The sequence below is a fragment of the Rutidosis leptorrhynchoides genome, chromosome 8 (assembly GCF_046630445.1).
Source record: "Rutidosis leptorrhynchoides isolate AG116_Rl617_1_P2 chromosome 8, CSIRO_AGI_Rlap_v1, whole genome shotgun sequence".
In the NCBI taxonomy this organism is placed as follows: domain Eukaryota; kingdom Viridiplantae; phylum Streptophyta; class Magnoliopsida; order Asterales; family Asteraceae; genus Rutidosis; species Rutidosis leptorrhynchoides.
In genome coordinates this window covers 69,080,340-69,106,929 of record NC_092340.1, presented here as the reverse complement: position 1 = coordinate 69,106,929, position 26,590 = coordinate 69,080,340, and the positions used below count along the sequence as shown (strand labels likewise).

Here is a 26,590-nt window from a genome sequence, read left to right as displayed (position 1 = left end):
GTTACGTATAGTTATCGTTTTGAAAACTTAAGTTAGTAGTTTCAAAATATACTTATAACTCATTGTCATTAGTACACAATGAGATGTTAAACCATCCTTAAATCATGTTAAATATATATAAATACATATATATACACAAACGTATAATTATCGTATGTTATATAGTTCGTGATATCATCGGTCATATTGGACGGTCAAACGTTGTGTAAAACTCTTTTCAAAAACACAAGTCTCAACAATTTTGATTGCTTATCATGTTGGTATGGTTTAATTTATGTAAATATTAATCTCATAAGTATAATTTGGTCAGAAAATTCCGGGTCATTACAGTACCTACCCGTTAAAGAAATTTCGTCCCCGAAATTTTATAGAGGTTGTTATGGATAACAATAAGAAGGTTTTCATGACAAATATAAGGTGATAATTGAGTTTTATCATCATTGAGTAATGTAGATAAAACGATTCGATTATGTGAAGAATATAAATGAGACTATCGTAAAAGAGTGAGATGAGTAAAATATATTCGTCTTAACCGATGACGTAGTTATGATTGATTTCCGGGATTTAAGGGATTTAAAGAGAATCTTACGTAATAAGATTTGGTTCTTTGGTGATTAAGGAAATCAAGATCTTCTTTGATTATATGCAATAATCTGTTTCGATTGCTCTGTCGGATATTTCACTATAAATTCACCCCTTCGTTTCCTTATTTTCCACGACTCACACCTTCTATTCTTTCTCCCTTGATTCTTACTTTAAAGCATTCATCAATATGCTCCATCCAGTCCTGATTCTTGATATACTCCTAACTTTTATATCTGTCATTCTTCTTTTTCATCTACCACCAGAAGAATCTATTTACTTCTACTATACTCTTGTGTTTATAGTGTTTCTAATTCTCCCGTGTCTCTATATTGCTATCTACATCGATATACACGGTTTGTAATTTTGGGGTTATTATCAGAGTTTATATTCTTCCTTATTTTTCGGAGCTTCATGCTTTCGTTTTCTCTTCCCGACTTCGAGTCAAGCGAGTAATGGTCCGGAATTCGTAGATATGAAATTCAGAATGAACATAGCTAATGCCCTAAGAAGAAAATGGTAATAGAACGATTTTGATTTGTTAAATTACCAGAATACCCTGGAGATGACCGAGTCATCCAGAAAAGTATTCTCTTGATATGTTTAGAGATTAGATAGAATGTAAGAGTCGTGTAAATGGCACATGATGACGGTACTGTGAATCATCATGCTTTATTAGAAACTCAGCATGACTTACTGTAATATAATGACGTTGATCAAGTGTCATTATATTATACTAATCCATGCTTCAGTTCCCAACACTACTTCAAAACATTCATATTTTAAACTCGAAGGTTTCAGAATTTAGAAACTAACACAGTTTCTTTTATGTTGCAGATATTACGGAGAGATAAATGATCTCAGATAAGAATAGTTGTGAAAATATCACCAGAAATATGGAGGATATTTATAATAGAACATACGAGAATATCTTAGAATTTCTAATATCAATGGATGATGAAGAAGATTTGTCTGTGAAGGTTTAGAATGAGAAATAAGATGTTTGCTAACGATTTCAGCAGGCACAGAATCATTTGGATTCTTTGAAGGCAAACTTATTCTTTGTGATTTGTCCACGACTTTCTTCATAGTTTCGCATAATCCGCTTTTCGGTACTAAATTTTCTATCGAGCGTTCCTAACACTCCTTTCTTTATCATCAAACTTTTGGCCATTAAGATCATCTACAACATGCTGCTTCGTCAGCATTTTCAAAGTTAACTGATCTGGGTCATCGGTTATCAAACCGAGATAGTTTCAGGAGAATTGTGTTTTTAGAATGATTAATCGCTGATGGTAATATTGTGGAATATAAAAGGTTCCCCAGTAACAATAAAGAGTACGCATATATATCGCGATTATAAAAAAGTTGTTTCGGATGAAAAGTCAGAGTTGACTTGCTGGAGCTATGACAAAATTAGCTACTTTGGAAAGGGATTGCAAAACGATCTTCGGTAATAACAATGTCAAAGGAACTAGAACAGATACGTGTCAAACGTTTACTCAGTTTCCGAGGGTTTTTCAGGTGCATAACTATATGCATCAATCTTTTCTTCCGTAGATGAAGTACGGTTGGTTTATCCTCTCGGTTGAGTTGTTTTTAAGAATCATGATAGATTTGAACGCTGATTGTAATCGTCGAGATACAATGAGGTTTAAGATGAAATCAAGTGGCAATCTTGAAGAAATGTTTAGTTTCCTATGTTATAATCAATATTTTAATTCATTTTAATTGTCCAATGTCATTAGTCCACAGTAACAGTCCAATAATTCATATATAGTTTAATATATAATATACGAATTAATTAATACGTGTCGTGACCCGTATACGTCTCAGACTCGATCACAACTCAAACTATATATATTATTGTAGAATCAACCTCAACCCTGTATAGAGAACTCGATCATTACTGCATATAGAGTGTCTATGGTGATTCCAAATAATATATATAGATGTGTCGATATGATATGTCAAAACATTGTATACGTGTCCCGATATTTAAAGTGCGTAAAATAATTACAGAAATTAAATGACGAAAAATAAAAGTGCGATAAATAAAATGTAATCAGTTAGCTAGGAACAGTTAGCTGGAACAGTTAGCGTGGATTCTTAACAAAATTTTTCATAGTTAATTTGTTTGTTTCTAACAGATTTTATTTTGTCATATGTTTTCTTCATATGCCACTTGTTGGATTCTGTGAAGTCAAAATCCAAATATGAAATTGAATGAAAATGGTTATTCTGCGGTGAACGAATACGTATATCGGTGGTTGTAAGTAGGATAGTAAATGACTGTTGAATCAGCTTCGAAAAATGTACAATGTAACTTATTAAGATGAAATCTAATTATTCCTCGGGTATTACCTACCCGTTAAAAAAAAAAATTCACCATTAATATTTTGTACAAAAGAACTTTTAATTACAATCTTTATGAAAACATATATACATATATATTTTCTTCAGATGAAATCATGAATTTAATGAGTTAATATGATATTAATCTCATTTGCTTTTCGGTTTGAGCTAGAATAAGAAATCTCTAAAACTTTTTGAAACCACATATTCTTCGCAGAATATCAATGAAGTTATGGATCAATACTTTACCGTTCATTATTGTTGGTACTCCTTAGTATCAATGGTGCGTATGATGTTGATGTTTGTGGGACAGATTATGATGTCGAGACGTGTAATGCGGATGTTGTTTGTTAGTGGTGATGATGGTATTGTTAATGTTATTGATGGTGGTGCTAATTATACTGCTGGTGCTGCTACCGGTGTTTGCAACCTTCGCACCATGTTCTCCAAAGCCGTCACGCGAGCGCGAAGTTCGTTAACTTCTGCTAGTACACCGGGATGATTGGTGGTTGGAGCGAGCGAATGAACAAGATTTGTAATATGGGATAGTATATAATCATGACGAGATACTCTAGAAATGAGAGAGAAAATGGTGTTTCGAATAGGTTCGCCGGTAAGTGCTTCAGGTTCATCGCCAAGAGGGAAATTTGGTGGATGGAATGGATCACCTTCTTCTTGTCTCCAGTGATTTAGTATATTACGCACCCATCCCCAATTCATCCAGAATAGATGATGGGAAATTGGTTGATCCATTCCGGTGACGCTGCTTTCGGAGCCCGAATGGAAATTCATATCGGCATAACTGTCGGAATCTGAAGAATTCGAACTAGTTGCGGAATCCATCTTGTATAATGGGGAAAATGAATTTTTGGTATGGAATAGATTATAGGAGTTAGATTTGGTACTCTTCAATACATAATTTACATATGTATATATAATACCAAAATCCCGTAAATTACGGAGAATCTTTGAAAAGATATCAGTCAAAGTTCGCAATAACAGATATGCTAAGATAAGAATTCGTCTATACACTATCAATGCAGTAAATGCAGTAAAATGTGTCTAGACTTATGAATGATAAGCAGGTAATTTCCTAAGGATGATAAGCAGATGATTTTCGACTAGAAATGATAAGCAAAACTTTTGACATGTAGACACGGTCGAAGTCCAGACTCATTAATGCAGCCTAACAACTACTAGTTAGACACACTAATGCAAGACCTAGTTCGCTACGATCACCGCTCTGATACCAACTGAAAGGACCCGTCCTAATCCACCTGGATGAAGTCATCAACATTTGGTCCCATTGCGATGATCGGCTCCAAGTAATGTCCTTATATTGAGCAAATGCACAGCGGAAGACTTAATTCGTACCTGAGAATAAACATGCTTTAAAGTGTCAACCAAAAGGTTGGTGAGTTCATAGGTTTATCATAACAATCATTTCAATATGTTAATAGACCACAAGATTTCATAATCATAAACATAATACACTCGCAAGTGTATGTAAAGCATTCTAAGTGGTTGAGCACTTGGTAACCATACTTAACATTTAATCAACGTCGCATATTCCCTTTATTATGAAATCTCACTACACCGTACCAAGTGTAGTCACCAAAACGAAGTACTGTGCAACCGTTGAATACTGGTCGTCCAGTCCGGTTGGGGTTGTCAGGCCCGATAGATCTATCAACAGGATTCGCGTTTACAATACCCATGTAAATAGTAGTTACCAAGCTACAGGGAAATATGCCAGTGGTACAACTCAGCGTAGAATATATTTTTAAGTACTTGTGTCTATTTTGTAAACATTTATAAAAGCAGCGCATGTATTCTCAGCCCAAAAATATATATTGCAAAAGCAATTAAAAAGGGAGCAAATGAAACTCACTTTTGCCTTGAAGGTATTTAATTCGACTTGGTCTCCGATAGATATCACGAACCTAACCATATATATAATATATCAACATATTTTCTTTTTAAGTAATCGTTACATATATATATACTTTTAATATTTTCTTAGTCCGTAGTTAGCAGTCCGATGTTAGTGGTCCACAATTAGTTGCTTAAATAAAATAAATAAAGACCCCATCGTATTCGTATTGATCATAATTAATCTCGACCCATGGTACCATGTTGTCAAATGACGTGTTGCGTACATAAAGTACCGTGTTGTCAAATGACGTGTTGCGTACAATCATGAGGTCTTATGATTAATCTTCTCGTGTTGTTTACGGGTGGTCCTGAAATATATAAAATCAAATCATAAGTAATTATATATAAAATATCATATTAATTAGAAAAGATATGATTAATTTACTTTTTCTCCAAATATTTTCGTAGCTAAACTAGCTTCGGATACCCAATCTTGTTTTAGTCGTAGTTTCTTCATTACAACTCCGTTTTTGTTGGTTCAACTTGCCACTTCCTTGGATCGAGTCAAATTTTAAGAATATGAACTGAAAATACCTTAGTTTGTATTCGAAATCATAGATTATAGGTCAAACTTTGGTGAAATTTATGAAAGTGATCATTTTCCATCATAAAAACAACATTTAATGATCATTTTTCTAAAAATACTTACACTTTGAGTTAAACCATGAAATTTTTATGTGTTAACATATTCATAAGAAATATCATTTTTCCAGAACATGAACTTCCAATTCAAAGTTCAAGATGGTTTTTAATTATCCAACCCAAAACAGCCCCCGGTTGCACTCTGACGACGTAGATTCAGTTTTTAAGATGTTCTTTGTAAAACCAAGTTATATTTTGTTAGGTTAGCATATCATTATGATATATTATAGGTCTTGAAGTGTTTTAAAAGTCAAGTTAGAAGGATCTATTTAGTTTGCGAACAAGTTTGAAATCATTCAAACCATGTTCTTGTTGTTAAAATTTTATACCACAAAATAAGATAGCTATATGAATATGAATTGAATAAGATTATGAACAAGGTTACTACCTCAAGTTACTTGGACAAAGTTACTGCAAAAGATAAGAAATAATCTTGGAATCAAAGAGTGGTGGAGTTAGATCAAAAGGTTGGAAGTAAACTTCTTCAAATGGGTGGTTATTTTGATATGTTCTTGAAAGAGTTTTCTTATGGTGTTTAAGGCTTGTAATTGAAGCTTAATGATGGGGAAAATGCTTGGAGATGATCAAGTATGAAGTTAGGAGTATTTTGAGAGATAAATAAGGGTGTAGATATGAGAAAATGGAGTGAAGAAATGGTGTTCATTTATAAAAACGTTTTTAGTTTATAAAGAAAGAAAAGGATTCCTAATTTTGTTTTCTTACTAATAATTCATACTACTTGACAAATCCTAGTTACCTTATATCTAGGGCAGTAATAATGTTGATTAGGATGTTGATTTGATGTGTATATACCAATAGTAAATACGTATAGAAGCTGGGTATGATACGAGTACATATACCCTAGATATACGTATAGAAATCTTGAGGAAACGGAACGAGAATTCAAATATAGCTATCTTTTGTGAATATACTTATATTGTTTTATGTATTTAAGTCCTTAAAAAGTGATTAAATACATTATATATACGATACATGTATAAGCATTATAGATTATAAGTATATATCAAAGAATGTTACGTATAGTTATCGTTTTGAAAACTTAAGTTAGTAGTTTCAAAATATACTTATAACTCATTGTCATTAGTACACAATGAGATGTTAAACCATCCTTAAATCATGTTAAATATATATAAATACATATATATACACAAACGTATAATTATCGTATGTTATATAGTTCGTGATATCATCGGTCATATTGGACGGTCAAACGTTGTGTAAAACTCTTTTCAAAAACACAAGTCTCAACAATTTTGATTGCTTATCATGTTGGTATGGTTTAATTTATGTAAATATTAATCTCATAAGTATAATTTGGTCAGAAAATTCCGGGTCATTACACATTAAATATCCACTTTACATAAACCATTTCAAATAATTTAACCGAATACAATTTATCATAATAGCACGTTAACGTTTTATCTCGACTCTTGGTTTACAAATGACATCATACATCCTTATGAGAATGTATTTCACATACAAGGTTTGATTCAACACAACCAAACAATACGACCTCGAAACATTTACACAACACCACGGTTAAGACACAATAGCCCAACCCGATACCAAGAGCATAATCCCGAGGATCTACCAAATCCCCAATCCGTGTCCAATGTCCAATAGCTACCCCATCGAGCCCAAGTGCTCCTACGCAACTAGTCTAACAACTAGCTAACTTCATAATACAGTACCTGTAAAAAGGTAAACAATGAGAGGGGTAAGCTTAACGCTTAATGAATGCAATAATTATACATATACATATATAATCTACTTACTTGCAAACACTTACACAAATACCGCATATGAGCTAGCAACTCAACAAACATGCAATCACAATGCATACTAAATATCCGCAATTCACAATAAGCTAGCATCGCCAAAAGCATATAGTTCACAATTTAATATGCTAAAACTACAACACATAACCATGGTTACCCGATCATACAAGGGAACGGCACTCGAAAGACCGCCGGAGTTCATAACATCCATTAGTGTTACTTAAACACCGCGTAATCACTAATTCCCCCGGGTGATGTCTTAAACACCGCGACTAATTCACCCTCATGACAACGTGGCGTCTTAAACACCGCGACGAATCCACACGTCAATCAAAACAATGAGTGGTGTCTTAAACACCGCGACAATTCCACTCCCATGACAATGTGGCGTCTTAAACACCGCGACGAATCCACACGTCAATCAAAACAATGAGTGGTGTCTTAAACACCGTGACAATTCCACTCCCATGACAATGTGGCATCTTAAACACAGCGACACTACCACATGTCAATCAACCATGAGTAGTGTCTTAAACACCGCGACAATACTACTCGTTACTTAGAATGTGGTGTCTTAAACACTGCGACAATGCCACATTCATACTACACAAATAAATGCATTATATACGTACACGCATAATTATTCCACTCACCTTGGAATGCTCGCACAAGTCATGTACAGCATGATCTTCGTCCTCAAATCCGAGCAAGTAACCACCTATATCACACATAGGTACAATATACACATAAATAGCCATTCTCTAAAAGAGAACTCGACACAAACATCCCTTAGCCGAGGGATCACACCTTGCTCGCCAAATCCCGCCCATTTAATCACCTAATGGACACAAACCAATTACCACTTCGGGTGGTAATTCAAACCAACACAACAAAGTACAATTTAACTAAATCATACTTTACACCAATTAGACCAAACCTAGGTCTTAACATTAAATTGCTACTTAGGTAGTAATCATTTCAAAAGCCAAATACACCAAAACTCCAACACGTGCAATAGTGACCCATATTGCTTTTGACTACCTTTAACTTATGTTAAAATATCACTTTAACCCAAAATTACTTCTCGCGAGTAATTACCTTCAAAAACATCATTTAATACTTAATACAAAAGTTTAAACATCCATTTGGCAAAAACTAGTGCCATTACCAAATTTGACCCAATCAAAGTCAACTCATTTTGACATAAGTCCCAAAAACGCCCAAAATCACTAACGGCTAGTGATTACTTTCCAAAACACCAATTAACACTTGATTCAATCATTTAAACACTCGATTCATCAAATCTTGACCCATAACTTAGTTTGACACCAAATCAAGGTTAACACCCATTTGGTCATACAAACAAGTTCTTATGAACATCTAAACACTAACACACTTACAATCTAGTGATTTAACACCCAAACCATGACCAAATTCATCCTCAACCCTAAGCCCACAATAATCGGGTTTACTTACACAATACATAAAGCAAAACCCCCAAATTCATGAGAAATGGGGTTTATAACCCAAACTAGCTCAAACCCTAATTATGAACAAGAATCTTAACAATTAAATTCAGAGTTAGAGCTTACCAATACTACCAAAACGTAGCCAAGAACGCGATGAACAACTTTAACTCTCGAGCTTTGGTGAGAACCGAGCTTCTTCTTCCTAGATCGGAGCTTTCTCACACTAAAAATCACCCTCTCTCACTAGAATATGTTGGGAGTGTTTGTGGATAAGAAATGAGCTCCTAGTGAGCCTTGGGTCAGTTTTGTGGCCAAAAACCCGACCCCAAAGTGAAAGGACCAAAACACCCTTCAAAAACTTAAAAAAAAAAATACAAAGTATGCTGATACAGGGGTGTGCGCGTCGCGCACACTTTAATATGCGCCCCGCGCACCAAGTGTAATTTGTGCGAGCCGCGCACACTATAATGCGCGCCCCGCGCACCAAGTGTAAATTCTGTGAGTCGCGCACATGAAAGTGCGCCCCGCGCACCTAGTGTAATTTTTGACTGTCCGCTTTATCTTCATGCGTGCGTGCCTCACACCCTTTCTAGCGCGCCTCACACATTCCAAACTTCAATTTTGGACATTTTCTTGCACTTTAAACCATTCGAACTTATACCCACAACCTATATAACCCACGATAATATACGGGCTCCAAAATGTAGAAAAGTAACACGATTTGCGTGATAAACACTTTAAAACTGTGATGACCCGAAAATTTTCGACCAAATTTAAACTTAATCTTATATGATTTCGATACGATAAGCAAAGTCTGTTAAACTGAATCTCAAAATTCTTGAACTATTCAATTACCTTTCGTTTATTCACGATGGTGCATGAATAATTATATGTAAATAGATACATATACTATAACTTGAAAACGTAACTAAGTGTTGGGTATATGATACTGTGCATTAATCTTATTTGATTGATTACCTGATTGATATATTTAACTACGGAGTTAAAAGATTATGCCAAACGATTCAAGTAAAAGACATTTACTGAGTCTCTTAAGGATTATGATATCATTACGGGTCTCTATTGAGAGGTCCACGTTGATTTGAGAAATCATTCATTTTTAACGGTATTCGGAACAAATGATAAAGTGTTTGTTTAAATAACGTAACTTGGACACATACAATAATAAGGAATATTAACTGTTGGAATTAGATATATGAATAACCTGTGTTATGTATTTTAAAAACGTGTTTATTAAATATTGAATATATATATTTAAATATAATATTAACTTGGTCATAAAACAATCTGTTATTATATATATAATAACAAATAACGAGACGATGATTTATAGAAGTAAATGACCAACATACTCGAAAGTTTAAGATATACTTTGAGTGGTATAGTTTAGGAATAATTTAAGACTATATTTTGACAAAGGTACGAGTCGCGAAACGTAATGTACAAGTTTTCTCAACGTACGAAGAGACACTCGAAAAATCGGAACCGGGACATAAGTCGAGTGATGACGTACGACTTATCGGAACAAAAATTACAAGTCAACTATGCATGTGAATTTAATATAATATATAATTAATTATTTAAATTAAATATATTATATATATTATATTAAATTATGTCGACAAACAAAATTACAAAAAATATGTGAGCTGGATCTGACGGCCATGCGATCGCATGGCAAATAGGCATAAAACCCATGCAATCGCATGGGCATCAGAATCAGGCCACACCTATAAAAGCTCGAGCATTTTGGTCTCTGTCTTACACACATACTCCATATTTATATTATTATTATTATTATTATTATTATTATTATTATTATTATTATTATTATTATTATTATTATTATTATTATTATTATTATTAAGATTAATATTATTATTAATCTTATTATTATTAATATTATTAATTAGTATTATACATAAAATACTACGACGAGGTTATGAGTGTGTCACTTTCAAAATGGTTTTAAGAGCGGGATAGAGCTAAGGAAATTATGGGTTATTGCCAAAGAGGTTATGGGTAATGTTCGAGGGTATATTTATGAATCAAATCTAGTGTTTATCATCTCTGTTGCGTCTACGTACTTTTCTACAATATTGAATCTCAATATTAATACGTAAGCATTTATATTTTATATTTTATAAATTAATAGTGTATACATACTAGTGCTCGAGTGTATATATTTATACATTATTGTACGCTAAATTTTGTCGTTAAACAGTTATGATGAATCACGAAGTAAATACATATATTACTGATAAAAGGTATATGATATGCATGTTTTTGGAAAGCTGGCGAAAAATCAATAACTTTTCATTTAGAAATCGCGTAATTTCGGTGAACGAATTAAAAGATATGATCAACTGAATTATGATTGACATTGATTGAAATTGCTTTTGAAACTTGTTTGTAAGAATGATAAATTGGATTTTTGAATATTACCAGGCAAGTAAATGAATCCATATATAAGGCACGTCTCGTTTTGTTGAATTATTGTCAAAATTGACTTTTTAAAACGACTTTGGATAACTTTTGTATGTCGATCTCGAGCATTAGGATTGTTATACACTATGACCTGACCTAGCTTGATAGACATTTATTGACCAACATATGTTCTCTAGGTTGAGATCTACGGTTATTTGGTAATCTGAGTTTCGATCACATTTTGGTGAACGACTTTATATGCTGCTAAGGTGAGTTTCATATGATCCCTTTTACTCAATATATTTTTGGGCTGTGAATACATGCGACTGTTTATAAATACTGAAAATACTAGATTTATATGCGTGAGTTTCATTTGCTCCCTTTTTAATTGCTTTTGCAATCTATATTTTTGGGCTGAGAATACATGCACTTTATTTTAAACGCAATGGATACAAGTACATACTAAATTCTACACCGAGTTTGAACCGAAAATCCCTTAGCTTTGGTAACTAGTAACTGCCAGTTATAAGAACTGGTGGGCGCGAGTAGTAGTATATGGATCCATAGGGCTTGATATCCCCGTCCGAGCTAGAGCACTAGCCTTTTAACGGACGTATGCTATTTGAGAAGCGTACACGTTGGTTTACGTGTATTATTAAGATGATTATACAAAGGGTACAAATTATATATACGTTAAGTTTAGTTACCAGGGTGCTCAATTTCGTAGAATATTTTGATAAACGTTTCTGGATGAAACAACTGAAATCTTGTGATCCACTTTTATATGCAGATTATGCGAAACACTAAAACTATGAACTCACCAACCTTTGTGTTGACACTTGTTAGCATGTTTATTCTCAGGTTCCCTAGAAGTCTTCCGCTGTTTGCTTATATGATAGACAAGCTATGTGCAGGGAGTCTTACATGGCATATTTTTCAAGAAAACGTTGCATTCACCAATTCATCACCATGTACCTTATTTAGACTGCATTGTCAACGGAAGTACTGTTGTAAACTATTATATAAGGTGATTGTTTATATGTAGAAATCATCAGATGTCGAAAACCTTTGATTTAATATTCATTTATGGTGTGCCTTTTCAAAAGAATGCAATGTTTATAAAACGTATCATATAGAGGTCAAATACCTCGCAATGAAATCAATGAATGACGTATTCGGCCAAATGGATTTGGAGCGATCGTCACAAAAACCCGAATCCTCCAACTTTAATCATTATACACTTTTGAAACATTTCAAAGTCCAACGTGGTCAACTCATTACATCCAAACTATCAAATACTCATTCTTGGGCTCCGTAGGATGGCACAAGCGTCATGTTTAGAAAAACGGGGTGTTACATAAGGACAAGATTTGGAGTCCATGCTTGTATGATATTATGTAAAAACTGCATTCAAGAAACTTATTTTTGATGTAATATATTCTTATTATAAACCAATATGTAATGGTCGTGTGTAAACGGTATATTTTAGATTATCATTATTTGATAATCTACGTAATGCTTTTTAAACCTTTATAGATAAAATAAAGGTTATGGTTGTTTTAAAAATGAATGCAGTCTTTGAAAAACGTCTCATATAGAGGTCAAAACCTCGTGACGAAATCAATTAATATGGAACGTTTATAATCAATATGAACAGGACATTTCATGTATAGTTCATTGTTAATACACTTAATGATATACTTAATTATCATTTTATCATGTTAAATATAGTATATCAATATCTTAATACAATACGTATGTATTTAGTAAGACGTTGCTATAACGATAATCGTTATGTATATCGTTTCGAGCTTCATAATTCAATATTCTAATTTTTTATGTATATCACACATTGTTAATATACTTAGTGAGATACTACCTATCATAATCTCATGTTAACCATATATATGTCCATATATATATATCATCATGTCATTTTTACAAGTTTTAACGTCCGTGAATCGCCGGTCAACTTGGGTGGTCAATTGTCTACATGAACTCATTTCAAATAATCAAGTCTTAACAAGTTTGATTGCTTAATATGTTGGAAACATTTAATCATGCAAATATAGTTTTCATTTAATAAATAATCATGAAAAAGTTCGGGTCACTACATAAATATCACGAATTGGCATAACTTTTTGATTCCCGCGAGATCAACTTTTTAAACTAAATCTTGTGGTCTAAAACAACGGTCAAATATATTTGTTAAACCTATGAACTTCACTAAACCTTTTTGGTTGACACTTTAGCATGTTTGTCTCAGGTGCCGATTGATCAAGCTTATTTAATTACTGCTTATGTGATGCTACTTGGACTTAGGATCAAGAGATATCGCATTTATTATTCTTGCATTTGAAACAATTACTTTATTGTACTTTCCATTATTGTAACGACATTTCATTTTTCGCTGCGTACTCAATAAAGTTTATTTTTATCATTTAGTATTGTTCTTGTATATTATAATATGTTGGTTCATTTGATATTAATGTCACATTCACCCGGGCCCTAATTGGGCGTGTGATATTGATTTTAAATCTAATTGGGTTAGGGTTAAATTAGGTTTATGATTTTAGATGATGATGATGATGATGATTGTGGATGATGAAGATGAATGTTGCTAAGCACTAGGGATGGCAATAGATGTTCCATCTATGGACATTCACCCAATCCGATCCATTTATAATGGATATGGATGATGTAAATGAACGATTAACGGATATGGATATGGATGATCTAAATGTTTCGTGGATTGAATATGGATGACAATTTATCATCCACGTATATATCCATTATCACCCGAAATACACCCATATATACATATATTTGTACTAAAATATATGCATAACTCTACATATCGATATACATATACATATAACCTAATTTTAAATTATTAACGAAAATAAGGGTTGTGATAGTTACAATTATTAAATTGTTACTAACAATATTCAAAATTACATATTTAGATTAATTTAAAAGTATATTTATTTTTTATTATAACGTATTTTATTCAATTAAATTCACAATCAGCAAGAAATTACAATCAAAACATGTGTAACAAATCAAAGACATAAAGATTAATTGTTTACATTTGTTATAATCTATATTAAATTGATAAAATCATCGTTAGATTACCATTTTATTTGATATCCAACGGATATCCATTAACCCGCTTAATCCATCGGATATGGATATGGATGGATGAACTGAAATTAAATGATATGAATATGGATATGGATATGGATGAGCAAAAATTAAATGGATATGGATGTGAATATGGCATCATCCGATCCATTACCATCCTTACTAAGCGCCAACCCTTCTCAAACGTATTAAAGGCTGTAACCTAAGAAAAAAGACGAAAATGTCCATCACGTGTTAATTACATGATGGCACTTAACGGGCAGACACTTTGGACGACGTTTGATAGAGTGACTCTGATTGCACTTTTCTAAAAATCAAAGGATTCTAAATGCGAAAAAAGCGAGGAATTCTGATTGCAAAATAGTGCATAATTAAGGGATAAACGGAGAAAAAAGTCTCCTCTGAATGAGTCAAATAAGTCGAATACTCAAAATTCAGAAAATGTCTACAACTTGCCAATGGTGCATTTAATAATTTATTTATTTTGTGAAAATTTTATTTATTGAGAAAATTTATTTTCTTTTCAGACACTTAACATTTCAATCAATGAAATTCCTCCCTTCGTTTAGGAAAGAATACTGCATTAATATTGTGGATTGCCTTATACCCAAGGAAAATCGCATTTTGTCTCATTTATTCAGAAAAATATATCATGCAGTTCTTACCAAAATAAATTCATATATTAATAGTCTATGTTGAGAATGGTAACCTTATTTAATTTTGTATCATATAAAAAAAAAAAAAAACTCTTTCAGTTCTATAAAAAAAAAGGATTCACATTATTATTTATATGTGTCTTCCAAAATAAATGTCTATTACTAAAAAAAAAAAAATTACTTTATTAAAAAGTCACTATATTTCCAATTCTATCTTTTGTTTTATATATAAGCCAACCAAACTTTTTAATACTGATTTTATCTCTTTTTACTTTGTTTTAAAAATTAATTAATTATTAATTATAATGACTTACTCCGTATAAAATAAAGGTAAAGCGAACATTTTACTAAATTATCATAAATTAGCATTCATGTTTGTAAGGGGACAATAATGATTTCCCTAATGACATATATTCATATATATGTACTCTAAAACTCATTCTTATAATGCATTGGTGACCTAACTTTAGTAAAAGTTTAAAGTAATAACAAAATTGTACACTTTTTTATAGGAGTTAGTGTAAGAGTGCAAATCAAAGTCCACATCGGTTATGGGATAAAACAAATGTATGTATATAAGTCTAAGGGAAAGTCTCTCTATCACCAATTGGTTTTAGAAAAGGATGGACTCTTGGGCTTATATTGCAGGACATTGTGTTTGGGCTATACGATCCTTACACAGAAGTGTGTTGCATTATTCACAGTGCTTGATCCAGGCGATCCTCTCTTCCTAACAGTTAGAGAATATTTTAGTGAGATCGGATAGATAGTTTTACAATGAAAAAAAACTTGTGTTTTAAATAAATAAAAGATAGTTGTTCACTTGGGAGCATCTGAAATCATCGCGAGTGAACTTGGTCACGATGGGTTCTTTGGTTGCTTAGGGAATTCGAATTCAGGACATGCCAAAACTTTAATTTTATTTGACAGTACAAATCTTAACCACTTCGTGATTATGTCATTTTTCTCATCCCATTTATATATTTTTCTTTTCTTTTTTCTCACTCTTTTATTTGTTTACATAACTCAAGAACATAGAAAAAAGAAAGATGAAGAATCAGCCAAAGACATAATTTTTATGCTATAAATAAGTCAAAATACTACTTTTTATCAAGATTGCAAAAGACGTGAGACGGGGTCGAGACGGTCGGGTCCTAAAAAGGTCGAGACGTTAGAGACGGGGTCGAGACGGGGGTCGAGACGGACGTTGACCAAAGTTGACTTTTAAATATATATAAGTATATAAATGTATATATGTGTACATATTGTAAAGCTAAAAACTTTAATTGACTAATTTGTACTCATAATTGCTATCACCGTTAATATAATACAGAAAATTCAAACTAAAATACGACAAATTTGTCTGATTTTACCGACTTTCTGGCTTTTTTGAATTTTGAGAGACTTTGACCTGATTTTTTTCAACTTGACCCGAATTTTGACCGTTGACTGTCATATTAGACGGTTTTCTTCAAGACGGGACGGATTAGTCACCAAACCGTCGCAACGGGCGTCGAGACGGCTCGAGACGGGGTGTTTTGCAACAGTGCTTTTTATACATCAATTAGTCATTATAAATTATATGAATATTGACTATTGAATAATGAATATATGTCATATGTGTTGTAAATTTAGTAGTTAAATATGGATGGTAATTAGTCAAATATGGATAGTAAAATTTGTACTATATATATGTGCATAATGTAAGTTACAAAAACACACATATACATTAAATACATCACACTTCTCTTCAACCTCTTTCTCTCCTATATCTTCTATAACACATCTCTCTTTTAATGGTTCTTTCAATTTGAATATATTGAACCAGGCCACTAAAGGTAGTTATAAGCCTACTGAAATATAACACGTTATTAGCACGAAGTGCTCCGTATAATTAAGCTTTATCTAAGCAAGCACACGTCACTAATCAAGTTATATATGGTCGGTTATACCGCCTGAATTATATTTCTGTAATCTAACTTTCATTAACTTCACTAACATTTATATTTATGTTATTTAAGTTATATATGGTCGGTTATACCGCCTGAATTATATTTTCTGTAATCTAACTCTTATTAACTTCACTAACATTTATATTTATGTTAATAAGACCTCATGATTGTACGCAACACGTCATTTGACAACACGGTACTTTATGTACGCAACACGTCATTTGACAACACGGTACCATGGGTCGAGATTAATTCCGATCAATACGAATACGATGGGGTCTTTATATGTTATCTAATATTTATGATTACTTATGCAATTAATCATTATTTATTTCATGCATACTAATGTTTATTCTTAAAAGTAAATCTTAAAAGTTAAAATAAGAAAAAATAGTTTGTATTTTTATTAAAAGTAAATCTTAAAAGTTAAAATAAGAAAAATAGTTTGTATTTTTATTAAAAGTAAATCTTAAAAGTTAAAATAAAAAAAATAGTTTGTATTTTTATTAAAAGTAAATCTTAAAAGTTAAAATAAGAAAAAGTAGTTTGTATTTTTATTAAAAGTAAATCTTAAAAGTTAAAATAAGAAAAAGTAGTTTGTATTTTTATTAAAAGTAAATCTTAAAAGTTAAAATAAGAAAAGTAGTTTGTATTTTTATTAAAAGTAAATCTTAAAAGTTAAAATAAGAAAAAGTAGTTTGTATTTTTATTAAAAGTAAATCTTAAAAGTTAAAATAAGAAAAAGTAGTTTGTATTTTTATTAAAAGTAAATCTTAAAAGTTAAAATAAGAAAAAAAAAATCTTGTCCTTTATATTACTCATACGCGTTTTGATATAGTGACTTTATTCGTTAACGTCAACTAACGACGTTACAACGGTCATATTATACATAACGGTTGTTAACGTCAACTGACGACGTTACAACAACTATATTTTTCAAATATAAAATAAATATCTCCGTTTTCACATTTTCACAAATCAATCTTCATTTTTCAGATTACTACTCTCAAAAAGTTTTTGTAAAAATTATTCACACAAGGATGATTTTTTCTATTGTATTGGTCATATTAACTATCATCATTGTTGCTAATATACCATCGGGTGAACCTATATTCTATCCTGCCCTTGTGATTTTATTATTTGTAATCATACCATTATTCTGTTGTTTGCTACTTATGAATTTAAAATGATTCTAATTTCATTTTATTATTTGTCTATGAATCGAAGTTGATTATGATTATGATTTATGTTATTCATCTTTTTGATAATAGAAAATGTCGAATTTGAAAAGGCTTAAATTTGCTCATTTAGAACAAATGGGAACAACTACTTAACATGGGTTATGAATGTAGAAAAACATCTCGAATCAAACGGTATTTTAGAAACCCTGAATGAAAATAACAATTATTCTGAACAAGAGAAAGCAATAGTAAGTATTTTTCTTAGCAAACATATTGACGAGTCCTTAGAATCTACATATTATATGATCGAAAATCCAAGTGTATTATGGAAAATACTCAAAGATAGATACGATATTAATTATCAAAAAAAAAAAAATAACGGTGATCCATGAAAGAATAAAATTAAAGATATTAGTAGACGCTCTTATAAGAATTCCGGAGATTCTTATTAATGATCTGGTAACGTGGATCATCAGTCTAGTATTTCTTGAATATATGAACATCTTGTTTAGCTTTACAAATAAGTCCCAAAAGAAAAGAAAACGAGAGTGAATCTGTTGACAAATCTTGATTAAATTAACCCTGAGCTACCTTAAGACTTGAATGGTTTGAATTTTCTAAGATGCCTAGTTTTTTTTATGTATCACTCATAAATAAATGGTTTTAGACCATAACACATATGTTTTATTAAGTGTTATTTTTTATGTACTTCAGATTATAACTTGTTTGCAGGTAATATAATTTGATTATCTTGCTGAAATATAACTCATTATTTGCTTATCTTATTTGAAGTTTTAGTATGAATCCTGCAGAAATATAACATCAATTAAATGGTAAAGACCTATGTATTGCAGATAGTAGTAACATACACACTATGATCAAATCTAAGAAATATTTCATTGATTTAAATCAAATGAAGGAATTATAAATACTATATCAGCTCTTGCAAACTTGATATAAGAAACGAAAAAGGCAAAATTTCATATTACCAAATGGTACGAATTTTTTGGTAAACAATGTCTTGTTTTCTCCCAAATCAAAGAGAAATTTGTTAAGTTTCTCTGATATATATCATAATGGATATGATTATCAGTCAATGATAATCGAAAATGAGAAATATCTATGTAGCACCGAAAAGCGCATAGTATTAAAAGCGCATATGATAAAAAGCGCATATGATGAAAAGCGCAGCGCATATGATTAAAAGCGCATATGATAAAAAGCGCATATGATGAAAAGCGCATCGCATATAATTAAAAGCGCATATAATGAAAAGTGCATATGACGAAAAGCGCAGCACATATGATTAAAAGCGCATACGGTGAAAATGATATATGATGAAAAGCACATATGGTGATTAATGAAAATCACATATGGTGATTAATGAAAAGCACATATAGTGATTAATGAAAAGCACATATAGTGATTAACGAAAAACACATATGGTGATTAATGAAAATCACATATGGCGATTAATGAAAAGCACATTGAGAAATAATCACCAATGTTTCTTGAAAGAATTCAAGGGTATATATATGGACCAATTCATCCATCATGTGGACCATTTTTCTAATAGACGCATCTGACGCATGGTCTCATGTTTGTGTGTTATCAAGCCATAATATGGCATTTGCAAAGTTTCTTGCACAAATTATTAAATTAAGAACACATTATTCTGATTACACCATTAAAAGGATGAGACTTGATAATGCTGGTGAGTTAACATCTCAAGCTTTTAATGATTATTATATGTCTACAAGGATTGTTGTTGAACATCCAGTTGCTCATGTGCATACACAAAATTGGTTTAGCTGAATCAATAGATAAACGCTTACAGCTAATAACTAGACAATTAGAAATGAGTACAAAACTCTCAATATTTATATGGGGACATGTAAATTTACATGATGTGACATTAATTCACATTAAATCAAGTGCAAGTTATAAATATTCTCCATTACCAACTTAATTTTGGTGGAGACCAAATATTTTTCATCTTAGAACATTTGGTTGTGCAGTGTATTTTTAATTGAACAACCACAACAAATGGTTCCTCAAAGAAGGATTGAAATATATGTTAGATATGAAACATCTTCAATCATAAGATATATTGAACCCATGACGGGTGATGTTTTTACAGCAAGTTTTGTCGATTGTCACTTTAATGAAAAATTGTTCCCTATATTAGGGGGAGAAATGAAATATAAATAAAATGATGTTTCATGGTGTGAACATCAATTAAGGAATATTGATCATCGCACAAAAGAATGCGAAAAGAAAGTTCAAATATAATGCATATGCAAGAACTTGCAAATTAATTACTTTATGCATTTAAAGATACAAAAAATAAGTGACTAAATCATATATACCAGCAGTAAATGCTTCAGCTAGAATTGAAATTACAAAAGCTGGCAATAATGTCACTCATGAGTCTTTGCTACGGCAGAAACGTGGGAGACTAATTGGTTCCAAAGATAAAAATCCTCGAAAAAGAAAATCAGCTGATAATGAGGTAAAAGAAAGTGTTCAACAAGAACCACAAATCAATACTCCTTCTGCAGAGGATATTGATAAATGTAAATACATAAATTGCAATAAATTATGCAATATTATGAAACTGAAATGAAATGAAAAATCTTGATGAGATATTTTCATATAATGTTACAATGACATCATGAATAAAGATGATGATCTGGAACCAAAATCTGTCATTGAATATCAAAATAGACGTGATTGAACTCAACGGAAAGGAGCAATACGAGCTGAATTAGAATCGCTCAATAAAAGAAAAGTTTTTGGATCAATCGTTATCACTTTTAAAGATGTGAAACAATGGGATACAAATGAATTTTTATCCGAAAAGAAATGTGCAAATGAAGTTACAAGGCAAAACTAGACTTGTAACTCAAGATTTCCCACAAAGACCAAAAATGAATTAGGAGAAAAACTTATCCTCCTATAATGAATATAATTACTTCTTAGATACTTAATCAACCTGGTAGTTATTTAAATGCATCTCATGGATGTTGTTGCTACTTATCTGTATGGATCACTTAATAGTGATATATATATGAATATACCTGAAGGGTTAAGGTATCATAAGCATCTAATGCAAAACCCAAGGGAATATATTCCATTAAATCACAAAGATTTCTAAATGGGTTTATACAATCGGAACGTATGTAGTATAATCGATTAAATTACTACTTGATAAGAAAAGGGTATACATATAAACTTATTTGCACGTGTGTTTTATAAAAACAATGTTCGGATATGTGATCATAGCTGTTTATATCAATTATCTTAAATAAAGAAATCTATGAAGCCATTCAACTTCTAAAGAAAGATTTTAAAATAAAAAAAAAATCAAGTATTACGTTGATTTACATATTGAGCATATAACTAATGACTTACTTATACATCAAACAACTTATACCGAAAAGATTTTAAAATATTTTAATATGGACAAGACAAAAACCATTAAGTACTCATATGGTTGTTAGATCTTAATATTGATACTAATCCATTTCATCCTCTAGAAGATCATGAAGATCTTCTTGGTTCAAAATTTCCATATTTTAGTGCAATTGGGGCTCTTATGTATCTTACAAATTATACAAGATCTGACATTTCTTTTGCAGTTAATTTGTTGACAAGGTTCAGCTCAGCCCCTACCAAAAGACATTGGAATGGGATCAAACAAATAGTTTGATACCTTCGGGGAACTACTGATTTATAATTATTTTATTCTAACAACTCGAAACAAGATTTGTTTGGTTATACAGATGCAGATTATTTATCTGATCTACATAAAGCTAAATCTCAAACTGGATATGTATTCCTAAATGGAGGCACCGCAATATCATGACGTTCTCAAAACAAACACTTGTTGCAACATCATCAAATCATGCCGAAGTGATTGCATTACATGAAGCTACTCGGGAATGATTTTAGTTAAGATCAATGATACAAATCATTATTGATTCTTGTGGACTAGAACGCTATAAAAACCCAACAACTATCTATGAAGATAATACAGCTTACATAGTACAAATGAAAGAAGAGTATCAAAAATGACAGAACAAAACATAAATGCTGACGAGGCGCTAAAGCTATAAACGGTCTTAACGGTCATAAGTTTGATGGAAAAGAATGGTATATTGGTAAGGCTCAGAAAAAGACTGAAATGGAATAGGAATTGAAACAACAGTTTGAGCAAACCATGAAGGAGACTGTAGACAAATCACAAGGGCCAAACTTGTACATAAAAGATTTAGATGATACAGTTTCAGATGAAAACCTCAGATTCTTCTCATATACTCAAGATCTCGTAAAAGACAACCAGATTAAAATGAGATACGTTCAATCAACAACTCTGCTGATCTTTATACCAAAGCACTGTCAATCGCTGTTTTCAAAACATACATTCACAATATTGGCATGAGGCAAGTTCAAAAGATGTGACGACTCAGCGTTGTCTACTTGAGGGGGAGTCAACTCTATGCTGCACTCTTTTTCTCTTAGCTAAAGTTTTATCCCACTGGGTTTTCTTTAGCAAGGTTTTTAACGAGGCAGTATTAATTGCTCTTTAAAAAAAATTACCATCCAAGGGGGAGTGTTGTAAATTTAGTAGTTAAATATGGATGGTAATTAGTCAAATATGGATAGTAAAATTTGTATTATATATATGTGCATAATGTAAGTTACAAAAATACACATATACATTAAATACATCACACCTCTCTTCAACCCCTTTCTCTCCTATATCTTCTACAACACATCTCTCTTTTATTGGTTCTTTCAATTTGAATATATTGAACCATGCTACTAAAGGTAGTTATAAGCCTACTGAAATATAACAATATGAATGCAAAATAATAGTATTATTTGTAAGATCGTGAAAGAATAAGGAGACAAATAACATGCTATATCAAACACTATATATACCCTACAACATAACACAACACAACATACTAACTAAAACCAAAACCAAAACTAAAACCAACCCTTCTTGCATTCATATTCACACACAAACAATGCCTTCATTAATCCTCTCTCTTCTCCTTTGTTTTCAATTCTTGATTTCTTCATTTTCTGCTCAAAACATTCATTCATCACATTTTTCTCAATCTCCAAAAAAAACTGGCCACCAGTTGATCAAAGAACTCAATTTGCACCCAAATCTTGAAGTCAATGTATTCAAGTCAAATACCGATTCATTCGATGATGAACTTAAAGTTTCTGAATCCGGGTTGGTTGAGAAACGGTTGTCGTTAAATGTTCTTGGTGACTCGGGCGCAACGGTTGCTGACCTGGCTCATCACGCCGGATATTTTCGTCTACAACATACCATTGATGCAAGGTACATTTTGTTGTATCATTTTTTTATGAGTACGTTTTGGGGTTATTTGTGTTGGTTTCAATGCTAAAGGTGTTATTTTTTCACCGAATAATTAACCAATTCCTTTTGTATATGATTCCAAGATTGTGTTTTTCTTCATGGATTTTGGTTATTTTAAGTGAGAAAGTTAACTACTCTTAGAAAAAGATGTCTTTTTATGATTAGAACAAGATGTCTTTTTGGTGTAGAATTGACTACTCTTATTATTATATTGGTACACTTTAATTTAATTTATAGAATCTATAAATAAAGGGCATGTGAGTAGGGTCCAATAGGGACATATTCTAATGATTCTTAAAGGCCAATACTTTTAGTACAGTTTTCACGTTAGTTTTAGGATATGCCCATTTGTACTGAAGATCAAGTTTTACATGTCTAATAAGCTTGCTATTTTGTAACATACAATAAGAAAGGTTAAAGTTGCTAAATATTAGTGAAATTCAGGACTTGCCTGTTTGTTTCTACGCAAGAAAAGAGTGACAAATGAATAAGCTTTTTTACTTTGTATTGTTACATAAAGACTAATATTACTAAAAAGGTGACAACTTTCTGATAGTAGCCTAAAGAAAGACTAAAGAAAGCTTTTATGTTGTATTTGAACTGTTTTTTGAAAAGAATTTAACGATAAAGTTGGTTTACTATATTAAATGTTAAATTTTTTGCCCCCGGTGTTATATACTCACATCTTCCTGGTTCTGCCACCACTTGCAGGATGTTCTATTTTTTCTTTAAATCAAGAAAAGCTAAAACCGACCCTGTTGTCATATGGCTAACCGGAGGTCCAGGGTGCAGTAGCGAATTGGCTTTGTTCTATGAAAACGGTCCTTATAAACTTACCAACAACTTGTCTCTTGTTTGGAATGATTATGGCTGGGACAAGGTAATTCACTTTCTAAAAACCGAACCCATAATGAATTAAAGTTAAAAAAAACATTCTTAGATTTATACTCATTAGTACGAGGTTTGATCGACGCAGGTCTCTAACATAATATTTGTTGACCAACCAACTGGAACCGGTTTTAGTTATAGTTCTAGTGATCAAGACATTCGACACGATGAACCTGGTGTCAGCAATGACCTGTACAACTTCTTACAGGCATTCTTCAAGGCCCATCCTGATTATGCAAATAACGACTTCTACATAACGGGCGAATCATATGCAGGACATTATATTCCTGCTTTTGCTTCTCGGGTTAATCAAGGAAACAAGAAGAAAGAAGGGATTCATATAAACTTGAAGGGATTCGCAATTGGAAATGGGCTAACTAATCCTGAAATCCAGTATCCAGCATACCTAGATTTCGGTTTGGACAATAAGCTAATTTCAAATTCAGATTACATACAAATAAAGCGAAAAGTTCCAGACTGTGAACAAGCAATTAAAAAATGCGGTAATTGTTAGTCTATCGACATTTTAAATTTTAATTTTTTTTGCAGTTATATGGTTGTAATTTGGATGAACATTTGCAGGCACAACAGGTACATTTACATGTCAAGATGCTTATACTATTTGCCAGCAAATTTTCGAGGATATAATTTCGTTAACAGACAACTTAAATGTAAGTACATCTGTATAGCGAACTCATCGTGTATATAATTGATGTTGTTTGTTTGGTTATGAACTCATTAAATATGCACTGTTTGCAGTACTATGATGTAAGGAAGATATGTGAGGGGAGGTTGTGTTACGACTTCTCGAACGTGGAAAATTTTCTAGACCAATCATCGATTAAAAAAGCGCTAGGGGTACCAAGTGATTTAAATTTTGTTTCGTGTAGTGACGTAGTTTACCAAAATATGCTCAGTGACTGGATGAGAAATCTTGAAATCGGTATTCCAGAACTTCTGGAAGACAACGTTGAATTGCTTGTTTACGCTGGAGAATATGATCTAATATGCAATTGGCTCGGTAAGTTAAGTTGATTCATAGTGTAAAAAAAATGATATACTGTTATGTTCTGCTGTTCTAAAAAAAAAAAAAAAAAATGATATACTGTTATGTTGTTTTATGGCCAAATTATGTAATTGGTTCTTAATGTTTACCCAAAGTTTCATCAATGGACCTAAAATACGTTAGAAATTGTTGCGTCATTGGTCCGTGAATGTACCAGTGTTATTTCCCCATCGTTAGTGTGCACCACGTGAGATGCACGCAAGGGCTTTTTAGCCATTAACAATGAAGAAATAACGATCCCCACTCATGTCATGCACACTAACGATGGGGAAAATACGTCCGTTACATACGCAGAATGATTAAAAAGCCCTTGCACACTGACAATGGGGAAATAACGTTGTTACATTCAGGGACCTGAAACTTTTGTCAAACATAAAAGACCAATGGCGTAATTTTTTTATTGTTTTATTGAAACTAAATGGATGGTTCATGGTTTGCAGGGAACTGGAGATGGGTTCATGCCATGTCATGGTCTGGTCAGAAAGATTTTGTTGCAGCCTCAAATGTTACGTTTATAGTTGATGGGAAAGAAGCTGCTCTTTTGAAGAAACATGGGCCTTTAAGTTTCATGAAGGTTCATAATGCTGGACACATGGTTCCTATGGATCAACCAAGGGCTGCACTAAAGATGCTGGAGTTGTGGACCACAAGGAAACTTAGTCCACCTAAGAAGGGTGTGAGTGTGGGTGCACCTGTTTGATTCTTTCGTACATAAATGAAGAAATTAAAGAAAGTATAAAGCATGAAAGGCTTCCATTTACAAATATCCATATGATTCTTGAATTTATTTGATGTAAAAAAGGAAAAAGGTCGAAACTTTACTTGTAAGTAGACGACGATTCTTATTTTGGGGTGGTATTTTAAAGAAGCAAGAAGATATCGTTCACATAAATTGTGCTTTTCCTTGTTAAACGAGTGTTTGTTTTATGGTGTTTACTTATTCTTTCTGGCATCATTAGGTGTTGCATATCTGACTTGGGTGTTAGATGTTGACACTATCAAGATTCAAAAGTTAATGATGTTAGAATGGAATAGTAATTGATAATCTGATTAGTTCTTAAATCGGGTAATT

At 32.1% G+C, this 26,590-nt stretch overlaps 1 protein-coding gene across 1 annotated transcript; it reads left to right on the top strand.

Annotated features, from left to right (window-relative positions):
- Positions 1 to 23,199: 23,199 nt before the first annotated feature.
- Positions 23,200 to 26,218, top strand: LOC139863511 (serine carboxypeptidase-like). The gene is made up of 6 exons (XM_071852137.1): positions 23,200 to 23,525; positions 24,276 to 24,444; positions 24,541 to 24,955; positions 25,035 to 25,123; positions 25,212 to 25,473; positions 25,959 to 26,218. The coding sequence occupies exons 1-6, from the start codon at positions 23,200 to 23,202 to the stop codon at positions 26,216 to 26,218; spliced, it is 1,521 nt and encodes a 506-aa protein (XP_071708238.1).
- Positions 26,219 to 26,590: the final 372 nt, after the last annotated feature.

Coding starts and splice junctions, on each gene's coding strand:
- LOC139863511 (XM_071852137.1), top strand. CDS start 23,200: ATGCCTTCATTAATCCTCTCTCTTCTCCTTTGTTTTCAATTCTTGATT. Junction 24,445..24,540: donor ATGATTATGGCTGGGACAAG/GTAATTCACTTT, acceptor TGATCGACGCAG/GTCTCTAACATAATATTTGT. Junction 24,956..25,034: donor ACAAGCAATTAAAAAATGCG/GTAATTGTTAGT, acceptor GAACATTTGCAG/GCACAACAGGTACATTTACA.